This window comes from Ochotona curzoniae, unplaced genomic scaffold (assembly GCF_017591425.1).
Source record: "Ochotona curzoniae isolate NIBS_2020 unplaced genomic scaffold, NIBS_Ocur_1.0 contig_4064, whole genome shotgun sequence".
In the NCBI taxonomy this organism is placed as follows: Eukaryota; Metazoa; Chordata; class Mammalia; order Lagomorpha; family Ochotonidae; genus Ochotona; species Ochotona curzoniae.
In genome coordinates, this window is record NW_024466107.1 from 811,354 (window position 1) to 823,438 (window position 12,085).

Genomic DNA, 12,085 nt, shown 5'->3' on the forward strand with positions numbered 1-12,085 from the left:
CAGGTGGGGAGCTGGATGGGAAGCGGGGCTGCCGGGATTAGAACCGGCGCCCACATGGGATCCCGGGCGTGCAAGGCGAGGACCTTAACCACTGCGCCACCGTGCTGGGCCCTAAAAGTACTTTTTAAAAAGAAAAAGCCTAGTGGTGAGCTGGCTGGGCAGGCCAAATCAACATTGAGCCCTAGCTCCCAGAACTTGGGGAGGACGTGGACCAAAACCCACAGGAGGACACCGCTGTGGGCAAAGTCCTGCGGGAAGCATTGCAGGGCTGCCCGAGTGCAGTGTAGCCGATAGGGAGTGTGCCTGAGGACCGGTGACTGCAGCTTCCCCAGGGCGCAGCCCTGAGCAGGCCCCGAAAGGGAGCTGGGAGCCCTGGGCCAGCCTCTCCGTGCCCTGGGCAGCGTTGCCTCTCTATGCCAGGGGAGCCACGCCTCTCCATGCCCATGGCAGCTTGGCCTCTCTGTGCCCGGGGAGCCATGCATCCACTTCGGGGAAGGCACACCTCCGTGGCTCTTTGCTGTCTGCCCCAAAAGCAGTGCCAGGTGCCTCACTTCTCCATTTGGCTGTGGCTTCCTTCTCCTGGAGTAAAACAGGAAGCAAGCGACCAGTGCTTCCTTATTTAGGACGCTGCTTTAGCAGGCCAGACTTGGAGGGAACCGCCTCGTTGTTGTTCAAGTGCAGCCTTCAATTATAAGTTTAAAATAAACCCAGTCCTCGTCCCCGGGCGTCGCTGGCGGCGGAGAGGGGAGGCCCGGGGGCCTCCCAGCTTGGGCACAGTGTCCAGCAGGCCAGCCAGCCTGGGGCGGTGCCCAGCTCGGGCCCAGCAGCTTCTGTGCTGGGAGTGCGGCCCCAGTGCCGCACGGGAGAAGGCTTGCTGCTTTTGGAGAGGCAGACTCTCGGAAAGCACTGAATCTCCCTGTCTGCTCTGTCCCCTCCCCCCGACGCCCCACCCTGACCCCGCAGGCGGAGCTGAGCTGATCTAAGTCAGGAGCCCCGGGTGTCTTCTGGGTCTCCCACAAGGGTGCAGCATCCCAAGGTTTTGAGCCATCCTCGATTGCTTTCCCAGGCCACAGGTGTGGAGCTGGAAGCAGCGCCCCCCCACCCGGCAGTGGTCACGTTGTTGGCTCAGCCCACGCTCTGGGCCCTGTGGAAGCGAGACGCTGAGCTGGGCATTGCAGAGCTGCGCCCTTCCCCCTGCCCCACACCCGACGGAGGTAGAGGCGCAGGGCTGGCAGGCCTGGCAGGGCCCTCTCCTGGGGGGAGGGTGTTATCAAGGTTACCACGGGCTCCCTGGGGCTGGTGGTCTCCCACAAGCCCTGCCTCTGGCGAGTGCCACCAGATACCAGGGTAGGACCAAGGGTGCCCTCCCACCCCACAGGGCATTTAGCACAGCGGTGTGCAGCAGCAGCCCTACTCCTTGTCCTGGGCCTTCAGGAAGGAGGCCCTGCGGTTTAGCACCCAGGGCCGCCCCGGCCTACAGAGGCAAGAGTGGAATGGGCTTAGCAGCAGCTGCGGGGGCAGCCTGGGAGTGTCCAATACAGCCAGGGGCCGGCACTGTGGCATAGCTGTTCAAGCGGCACCCACAGCATGGCGTCTCAAATGGGCATTGCTGCATGTCCTGGCTCCCTGCTGGTGTGCCTGGGGGTTGGCAGGAGGCGGCCTGTGAAGGACCTCGGAGTCCAGCACGGAGCTGCTGCCTGCTGGCTTGGCCCTGGGCCATGAGGCCATCCAGGGAACGAACCCGCGGATGGAAGAGCTTTTTCTACTTGTAACTCTGCCTTTTAAATCTTTTTTTTTGTTTTGTTTTTAAAGACTCATAAGTATTACACACACATAAGCATTTGTCATCTTAGCTTCAGCTTGGTGGCAAGACCTTAATTATTCTTTAAAACTACTTCTGGGCCCTGGTGCTGTGGCCTAGCAGCTAAAATCCTTGCCTTGCACGTTCTGGGATCCCATATGGGCACTGATTCGAATCCCGGCGGCTCTGCTTCCCATCCAGCTCCCTGCCTGTGGCCTGGGAAAGCAGTTGAGGACGGCCCAAAGCCTTGGGACCCCGCACCTGCATGGTGACCCGGAATAGGCTCTAGGCTCCTGGCTTCGGATTGGCTCAACTCCACTGGGGAGTAAACCAGCAGATGGAAGAGCTTTCTCTCTCTCTCTCTCCTTCTCTCTGTGAATCTTCCTTTCCAATAAAAACAAGTAACTCTTCAGTCCCCACCCCCATTTCTGGTACAGGCTGGCCCCCCAGGTCCCATGCCGGAGCTGGTTGGGGTCTCACTTCCGATCGCGATCGTCTTTCTGCTTGTGCACCTGCCAGCAGCAGGTGACACACAGTTTTTTTGTTTTTTAAATTTTAAAAACAAGTTCGGGGGGCGGTGCCGTGAGGCACTGGGACAGGTCTGTACCTGCAGCGCCAGCTTCTGACGGGGTGCCAGTGTGAGTACCAGCTGTTCTGTTTCTGATTCAGCTCCCTGCCTGTGGCCTGGGCCCGCGGTGAAAGACGGCTCAAGTCCTTGGGCCCCTGCACCCTGTGCGGTCCTGGGAGAAGCACCAGGCTTCCGGCTTCACATCAGCTCAGCTCTGGCCGTGACGCCATTTGGGAAATGGAAATTCCCTGTGTCTCTCTCTCTAAAATCTGGCCTTTAAGATAGACAAATCAGAAAGAGAGAGAGAGAGAGAGAAAGAAAGAAAAGGAAAAAGAAAGAAAAAGAAAGAAAGAAAGGCTCAAGGGGTCGGTGTTTGGCACAGCAGTGAAACAGTGGTACACCAGCTGCTGTGGGTGCCAGCCCTATCTGCCTGCCAGCGCACCGGGTGGGCAGCACATGGCTCATGCGCTCAGGTGCCCGTTGGCCAGCTGGGAGCCCTGTGTGAGCTTCCTGCCTGGCCCAGCCCGGCTGTGCTTCTCTGGAGTGAGCCAGTGGATGGGCCATCTGTCTCTGTCTTGCTGTGCCTGCAGTGTTGGCTGGCCACGCCTCGGGCAGCGAGGACCATCTCAGCCAGACACCACAGAAGAGGGGGCGCTTGCGTCCAGAGCCCCGGCCTCACCTCCGCAGGCGGCAGTGCTGGTGGCTCGTGGCTGCACCGAGGTCCCTCCCATCGCCTAGCATGCCACAGCGGTGCAGCCACCGCACGCCAGGCCCTGCGGACAGACTTCCCGTGTGGGATGTAAGTCCCAATGGTGGCAGATGACAGCACACAGATGAGGAAGAAATGCTGTGTGACCCATGGAGGCGACAGGTAAGTCAGCAGAGCGGGGCTGGGACCAGGAAGGCTGTGAGCAGGTGTGTGGGCAGGGATGTGTGCGCAGGGCCAGCGAGAGCAGGGGGTTGAGCAAGGGCTGGGACGGGCACACGAGGGCCTGGAGGGACGAGGGGATGCGGAGGCCACTGAAGGTCACGGTGACACAGGCCAAAGGAGGGCCTTGCACCTTCTGACCCCCCAGTGTGGGTTCTGACCTGCACTCTCCGTGCCCACACTCGCTGCATCCGACAGTGGGCCATCACAGATGACCAGGCCAGGCCCGGGCGCTCGTTGCAGGGGGAGCCCAGTGCAGCCTGCGGCTCCAGGGCAGGCTTGGGCTGCAGCCCCGGCAACGGTCGTGGTCTGCCAGGACAACCCTGACCAGCGCAGCCATGCACGTCCTGAGGGGCAGGGACCCAAGGAGCTCGGACCCTCACATCCCACCCACGTGGCCATGGGCTGGGGACAAGACGACGGCGAACTGTGCATTTTTAAAATGACATTTATTGCTCAGATGGGTTCATACAGAACAGCTTTCTTTTCATTTTGAATCTTGAAGTTTCTATACAACTGAATACAAAGAGGAACAAAAAGTACCAAAACCGAACTGGGGATTCTGTTCATGTGGCATAAACCAGTTTTGTACATAATATGTAGCAGCAGTTCTTAATTTCCCTTTAGAAAAATATGAATTCTACATTTATTGTTTCCTGTTTAATGCACGGGCTGAAATCATATAGGATCAACTTCTTTCTTGGAGAGAGAGGACAGCAAGGAGACACATGCGTGACGCCTGCGAGGCGGCCCCGTGGCCGGCGTGGCCTGCGTGGCTGCCGTGGCCGGCGTGGCCGCCCGCCCCAGGGCCCCGCTTGGCCCGGCTGCCACAGCCAGGCGCTTCGTGTAGTGATTAACTCGGCTCTGTGTCCACTCACTGAAGAAAACAAAAGAGAAAAAACTTGCACCTCAAAAACTTTTCAGAAGATCCACATATATATATCTTATATATATATATATATATATAATTTTTAAAAGCCCTGAGAGGAGAGAGAGAATCAAACAAAATGTATAGAAAACAAGCAGAACAAGCTATGATTCACCCAGAGTTTTTTTTTTTTAAACAAATCACAAATTTCACAGTTTAATATTGGGGGAGGGGACAGGAACAACACACAAATAATCCATCTCTCCACCTTGCTGAGAACGTGGCAAGAGCTCCCTGGCTGCGACGGCGGGCGCCGGGCAGAGCTGACTCGTGGGCGGGCGGCCACCCCGCGGGGCTGCGCCCAGACAGGGCGAGGAACCCCAAAGATGACAAATTAACAACTGTAGTAATAATAATTAAAAAAAGAACAAACCCATACGGCAAGTAGGAACTGCTCTGAGCAAAACAGACCGGGGGATTGCTGCTTGCGACTGGCACCAGATGCCCCGGGCAGCCAGCGGAGCCCCTTGCCGACACTGCTTCGTACGACCCCGTCACAGGACTTGAGCTGGTTGTTCACGGCCGAGATGCTCTTTGCACCTTCCTCAGAGTCAGGGTGCTCGGCTCCCAGCCCCCCGACAGGCAAGCAGGGAAGGTGGCGCTGCCCTGTGCTACAGTAGGATGTCCCACCTCGCCTGCAGGGGCAGCTGGGGGAGGGCTGGGTCGGGGTTCTGGAAAGGAGGCAGGGCCCGGGGCGGGGCGGGGTGCTCTGGGAGCCTGGCGTGCCTCCTGGCAGCTCGCCCCTCGCACGCACGCACCGCTCCATCAGCAGTAGTAGTGAATGGGCGCCTTGCCCCTGGGCAGCCCGGGGCCCCTGGCTCAGGAGCGCCCGGCCCACCGCCTGGCTGGCTGGCCGGGACTGGCACCTGCAGTCAGGGACGGAAGGCTTGTGAGTACAGTAGAGCTGCCGCCACCCGAGCTGTGGGCAGCGGCTGCAGGCACGCAGGATGGGGACCTGGGGGCAGCGCAGGTCTCCCAGGACAAATATTGCCCACTTGTTTCTGCTGACTGCAGAGACCAGCAAACTGACGAACTAATAATAATAATAATAATATTATAATAATAATAATACATACATACACCAACGGGAGAGGGAGGGGGGAGGGAGGGAAGCCACACCCGGGACGGGCTGGCCCGACCTCCCGGTGCTGGTGGCTGGAAGGCGGCCCTCAGGAACAACTGGCACCGGCAAGGAAAGCTTGAGATCCCTTTGCCCGCTCAGGGCGAGGGGCCGCGCTGGGCTGCAGCTGCACCTGCCCAGGGCAGCCCACAGAAGGGCCCAGAGCGGCTCCTCCGCCTTCCTCTGGGCACTCGTGTGGTTGTCTTCCAGTTATGGGATCCGGGTATCCGTGGGTGCCAGCTCCCGGCACGCGGGGAGGGAGGGACGCTCAGAGACCCACCAGGAAAGAACAGACTTGCTCACACCGATCCGAAGGGTCACGTTAATGCTTAAAGGAAATCTCCAGACAGTTCATTACAATGCTGGGTTTGCTTTGTTCAAAAGTCGGTTTGGGGGAACACAACGCCCGCGCGAACGGCGGGCCCCTAAGTAGCTAAGGCACTGGGAAGGCTATGGCACGGCGCCTGGCGGCCGAGGGCACCCAGACCAGGCCCAGGGCGCTTTGCTCTGCTGGCTTGTGCGGGGGTCGGGGGGGCGCGCGGCGGTCACTCGGCGCCCAGCACGGGCTGGGCCGGCCTCCTGCCGCGCGGCTCCTGTAACTCCTGCGCCGGAGGCTCGGGGCTCTGGGGGCTGGGCTCCCCCGGGGATGCCCCCTGCTCCTTGGCGGGCGCCCGGCCCGCGGCCTTGTCCTCCCTGCGGGCGCAGTCCTTCCGGCTGCGGGTGACGGCCGCGTGGTTGCTGGCGGGGGCCGGCTCGGCCTCGTTCTCGGAGACGGGGTTGGTGCCGCTGTGGCTGGAGCCGTCCTCGCTGTCCTCCTCCCTGTCGCTGTCCCTGGCCTGGTGCTTGGCGTGCCGGGCTTTTTGGTGGATCCGCTGGTGCCGAACGAGGCTGTGCTTCAAGGTGAAGGTTCGCTCGCACGTCTGACACTTGTACGGCCGCTCGCCTGGGCAAAGGGAGACAGGCACGTGTGCGCGTCGCCCTCCCTCCTAAAGGCCCCGGAAGCCATGACCACCGCGCCGCACCTGCCTCCTTGGTGCCCGCTGCCCAACTGGCAGGCTGGGGCCCACTCCTCCTGTGTCATGCCCCGTCGCCCTGGGAGCTCTCCATGCAGCCTGGACCAGCGTGTCTGGGGGCTCCAGAACAGCCCAGGGGTCCCTCGCTGTGGGAACAGCAGCGCCTGAGCCGCTGGCCGAGGGTCCCATGGGCCCCTGCTGCTGTTTCTGCTCCAGCCAGTGGCATCGCCCGCAGCCAAGGGCCGCGCACAATACCAGCGTGCAGGAGAGGGAGTGTGGCCGACGAGTGTGTGCAGCCTGGGCTGTGTGTGCACCTGTGGGGGTGTGTGTGTGTGCGCACAGGGGGCGGGCGTGGGGAGGCACTCGCTGAGCCGAGGCAGAGGCTGCCCGAGCTTTCTGGAAGAGGACGACGTGTTGCTCACACAGCGCTGCTTGGGCGCTTCAATGCCCATGGTGGGCAGAGCTCTCCCGAGTGGGACGTGCCTGCTTGGCAGGTGGGGCAGACGAGCTGTGCCCCGGCCCAGCCCTCCCGGCCGTGGGCGCCCGTGTACTTACCGGTGTGGGAGCGCATGTGGCGGGTGAGGTCCTGCAGCGACCAGAAGCGCTTGTTGCACACGCTGCACACCTTCTTCCGCTTGTCCGCCTTGCTGGCCGCGCTCTTGGGCGAGTCCGTCTTTGGGCTCTTCTCCGGGGGTTTCTGCTCGGCCGCTGCCTCCCCGTCGGAAGGGCCCTCGGTCTCCTCGCTCTGCTTCTCGGCCTCCCCCATGCCCGGGGCCGGCTCGGCGGAGGCGGGGGTCTCGCTGGCAGCGGGCTTCTCGTCCAGCTCCGGGGTGGCGGGCGACTCTTCCCCGTCCGGGCCCGGGGCGTCCCTCTCGTCCCGGTGCGCCTTGCGATGGCGGCTCAGGGTGCCCAGGAACTTGAAGCTTTTGCCGCAGGTGTCGCACGCGTACTTGTGGTCGTGCGGGGCGCAGCCCGCAGCGCCCGCCTCGCCCTCGGCCAGCTTGAAGTCCATCAGCTTGCTGGCCAGGTCCAGGTCCAGGCTCTTGTTGCTGACCGTGTCTTCCTCGGGGCCCTCGGCCTCCCCAGCGCTCTCCTCCGGGCCTCGCTCATCCTCCGGGCGCTCCTCGGTCCCCGGGCAGGTGGGGTCTGCCTGTGGGGCATCTGGGGTCGCGGGCTCGGGATCCGCGGCTTCCTCCGATGGCGGTGGCTGCGGCGGTGGCGGCTGCCTGTCCCGGGAGGTGAGGTCCAACACCTCGCCTGCTGGGGCCGGCGTCTCCACGTCGGACTGGCTGTCTGTGTGGGCAAGCACAGCGGGCAGTGGGTTCAGACGGGCCCGTCCGCAGTATGAACTCCACGCCCAGGCCCTCCCGCCCCGGGTTCCCACAGCCATGGGCTGAACCAGCACCGCATGCCCGCTGGAGAATCTGAAAGGTTCCATGGCCCGCCCCTCAGGAGGAGGTGTGAGTGGCAGCAGACACAGGGGTTGGAGACAGGGGAGGTTGAGGAAGCCAAGTGAGGTGTCCAGGGCAGGGGTGATTCGGACATGCAGCCCACACAGGCCCGCCCTCCTGGAGTCCAGCTCATGTCCAGGTAAGGTGGGAGGCAGACACATGCAGCCGGCACAGGCGCACAGAGGGGTCTGAGCCGAGGAGCAGGCGAGCGTGCAGACCGGGGGCCTGGGTTATCCATTCCCGCAGACCCTGCCTGTTGGCCAGCCACCATCTGGGCCCCGGCAGCACGAGGTGCGGGAAGCCCACCAGCTTCTCGGGGCTCCAAGGGGTGGCTGGTGGCAGCACCACCAAGTCCCCTTGCAAAGGGGTCGGAGGACCTCACGCTGCCAGCTGGGAGCTCTGTGCCCACAGACCCAGCTCTGTGGAGTCTGCACCCTATGGAGGCCCATGGAGGCCGCTCCCCAGGGCCACATGGTCAGGATGGTGTGGGAGACTCCCCTGGCAACAGAGCCTTGCTCAGCTCTTCCGATGGTTTCCTGGGCGATTCCCTCAAAAACATTTACTCTTTGGTTATTACTTTCTCATTGTCAACTTATCCTGGGCTCTGTGTAAGAACATGGGGTATTTTAACGCAGAACCTATCTAAATCAAAAATGAGTTCTGAAGCCAAGTGCACAGAAATCCTGAGATGCAGCCATTCCCTTAAGAGGCGGGCAGTGCCAAGCTAAGCTGTGCCCAGGGGAAGGCCAGCTCTGGACACAGTGCCCGTGGGTGTGCTCCACCAGACACCCACTAGGAGGTGTGCTCCAGCAGGACAGCCCCGCCCTCCCGCCCCAATGCGCTTCTGCTATTAAACAGCAGCGGGCGAGGCCAGCTCCTAAAGGCAGGGAGCCCAGTGGGCAGCGTTACAGGCAACCCTACTTACCACAGGGCAGTTACTGAGGTGTCCCACTGCTCCTTACTCCCTGGGCAGCTACAGTTGTCAGGACTGGACCAGACCAGTCCATCCGGGCCTTGCAAGGCAGCAGCCCAACTCAGCAGAGGAAGCCTGGCGGCTGATAAACCCGCCGCCTATCCTACCCGGCGATGCCCCCGTCGGCTTGGCAGCACAAAGTGGCTGCTTCCTGGCGATGCCGTGTCACCATCCGATGCGATGACCAACCTGAGGCAGTGAGCTGACGGGCAGGGCGGCTGCGCCCAAGAGGCTGCTCCTGACACACTCAGGTTTAGAAAACATCCATGTATCTTAGCTAACGGTCCCATGTAGGGCCAGTGGTCCTGGCTGCGCTGCTTCCAACCCGTCGCCCTGCAGTGAAGGCAGCAGGTGAGCCAGGTGCCCACGTGGGAGACTGGCTCAGCTCTAACCATTGTGGCCACTGGGGCCTGAGCCGGTGGGAGGAAGATCTACATCTCCTTTCTCTGGTATGACTCTGCCTTTCACATAAATTACGTCTTTAAAATGTCTCAGTATTCATTAAGCTGTCCACGGGAGCAGTTCTTTGGGGAAGGGAGAACTTGGGTGCACTTCCACAGATGCCCTCATGTCACTGCTTGGGAGGCACACATTTCATACTGAGTGCTTCCAGCGTGCTGCTAACAACCATCTTCGGAGGGACAGGTGAAGGACTCCTGGGGGAGCGAGCCCCTGGCCCAGCTGGTGGCTGTTGGCATCCCGGGGAGCGAGCCCCTGGCTGTGGGCATCCCGGGGGCGTGAGCCCTGGCTGTGGGCATCCCGGGGGAGCGAGCCCTGGCCCAGCTGGTGGCTGTGGGCATCCTGGGGAGCGAGCCCCTGGCTGTGGGCATCCCGGGGGTGTGAGCCCTGGCTGTGGGATCCCGGGGGAGCGAGCCCCTGGCCCAGCTGGTGGCTGTGGGCATCCCAGGGAGCGAGCCCCTGGCTGTGGGCATCCTGGGGGAGCGAGCCCCTGGCTGTGGGCATCCCAGGGGTGTGAGTCCTGGCTGTGGGCATGGTGGGGGAGCGAGCCCCTGGCTGTGGGCATCTCTGAAGCATGTCAGTGGGCAGAAGCATTCCAAGTTCCTGGTTCCCTGCCTTTTCAATGAGAATAAACTAACAGAAAATGCACTTTAAGTGCATGAATCTAGAGACCATACAAGAACATCCCTTGTCATTTACTGCTCTTTCCCCGCCTTGAAAGGGTCTCCCTCATGTGGCATCTCCCCTTTTCTGCCCCCTCCCCCAGATATAGAAAGGAAAAAAAGGGAATGTGGAAATGGATCTCACCCACCTCCTTTAGACCTCCACCCTAATCAACTAGGTACAAATATCAAAAATAAAAATTAAAAAAAAGAAATCCAAACCCTCCCTTCTGACTCAGGCGAGGCTGCCCAGCTCCGAGGGCTCCCGGCCTGCTGCCCTGCCCTGCTCTCGTACCCTGGGGCTGCCCTCTGTTCTCACTGTGCCCACAGCCAAGCCACCCTGGTTGGGTCCATGTTTACTTCCAGTGACCCCCAGAGGCTTTGTCCCTTTCCAGAAAACATGCACAGCTCTGGGGCAGGCTGAGGTAGGAATGCTTTGATGGGATTGGGAAGAAAAGCCCAGACAACTACAAAATGAACAATGGACCACATGGCAGGCCAACGCTCGCTGTAGACTCCCAGGTTAGGTACCCCATCATGACTCCACACGTCACTAAGGCACCCCAAGCCACCAGCTGCTTTCCCTCCCGCAGCCCGCTCCAGCCAAGGTCCCACTGCACTAAGCAGTATAATTAAACATGGACGCTGGCCAGCAGGACGCTGCTGGCTCATGGACCCCAAGTCACAGTAAGACCCCACGGGCGGTCATGACCATACCAGCCTGGCTCACGGGAGCTGGGGGAAGGAGCCAGCAGAGAGGCCTGCATGGGCATACCCACGGGGAGTTTAAGGGCAGACAGCGGGGGTTAGCTCCCCCTCCTGTGCCACCCCTTCAGACAAGCATGGCTGTTCCCTGTGACTTGGCTAAGGACAAGGGGACTGACTGCAAGGACAAGGGGGTAAGGGGTAGGAAGGCCCCTCCCACTGTCCACTCCCCTGCATCCCTGTGTAGCTCCAAGAGAAGCACTGAACAGTCACAACCCTGGAAAAGCACAGGAGGCTGGAGAGGGTGGGCCAGGGCTCTCTGCTCAGCTCTGAGTTACAGGGAAATGCCAGGATTTCAAAACCTGCAAAGAACATCCCGCCCCTGCAGTGCAGTCCCTAATAGGGCATCCTGCACCTGCAGTGCAGTCCCCCTGCTCCCACAAACAGGGCATCCCGCACCTGCAGTGCTGTCCCTGACCCCAACATCTACAGCAGCCCATTTCTGGTTCCATTTTGGGACTGGTGGTGGCAGATGGGGGTAGCGGGAGGTCAGAGAAGGAAGGGGTGGCAGCTGTTAATGGCGCTGTGGGGACCTGGGGCAGAAGCGGGGTCAGTGCAGGAGGGACGCAGGTCAGAGTGGTGAGTACGGCATGCAGGGAGTGCCTTCCAACAGGGACGGTCCCCCAGCGCGCTGGCCACCTCTGCCACAGCTCCCGGTGCCTCGGGCTGCCAGTGGAGCGCCCTCCCATGCAGCCCGCCTCCCCGCCCACTGCGCTTCCTCCTGGCTGTCCGGCTAGGCTCAAGGGGCGGCCTGTGCGCCCCCTGCTCGGGGCTCTTCATCGGCCAAGGCACTACCTGTGCTATCACGGGCGCCACCATCACTCTCTCTGGACTGGGGAGTAAGCCCGTTTCTTCTCAGGGAGCAGGTGGTAACTCCGTGTTTGCGCAACTGGTGGCGTTCACAGTTAGATTTGGTAGAAAAGAAGGCATCGCATTTTTGACAGGGGAAGGGTTTCTGACCTGAAGCAGGAGAAAAAATATATATATTTATCTGGCTTCCTATTGCACGAGGAAGCAAAGTTGCTCTTGCTTTACTCCCCTGAGACTGCTGACATTCACGCCTCCCCCACCCCAGCCCTGTACATTAACACTGGACACACACACGCACACACACAGCAAAACCCAGCAATAAGCCATGATTTCTTCTCCCCTCGAGTGCAACTTTAAAATACTCAAGAACTGCTGGAGTGGAGGCCACGCACTGACAAGGGAATGATGGCAGCTCAGCAGAGCGTGTCCGCAGGCCGTGTCCATCTGCTCCCAGGACGTCACCTTCAATAACCCCTCCCTGGCAAGGGACACGGAGGCCAGGCACCGTGCAGTCGCCCGCACGAGGACGCAGACACAGGATCCCCAGACTGACTCATCCCCTGGCTATCCTCCGGGGCCTGTTCGAGGCCACCGCACCTCTGGCTGA

General features: G+C 61.1%; 1 protein-coding gene across 1 annotated transcript in view; it reads right to left on the reverse strand.

The window, feature by feature from the left end:
* Nucleotides 1-3,727: 3,727 nt before the first annotated feature.
* RREB1 (ras responsive element binding protein 1) overlaps nucleotides 3,728-12,085 on the reverse strand; it is a 92,812-nt gene continuing 84,454 nt past the window's right edge. The window contains exons 11-12 of the mRNA XM_040984022.1: nucleotides 6,914-7,651; nucleotides 3,728-6,288 (exon numbers count right to left, since the gene is read on the reverse strand). Of these exons, the coding sequence (XP_040839956.1) occupies nucleotides 5,891-6,288; nucleotides 6,914-7,651 (1,136 nt within the window). The 3' untranslated portion in view covers nucleotides 3,728-5,890. The remainder of the gene's footprint in view (nucleotides 6,289-6,913; nucleotides 7,652-12,085) is intronic.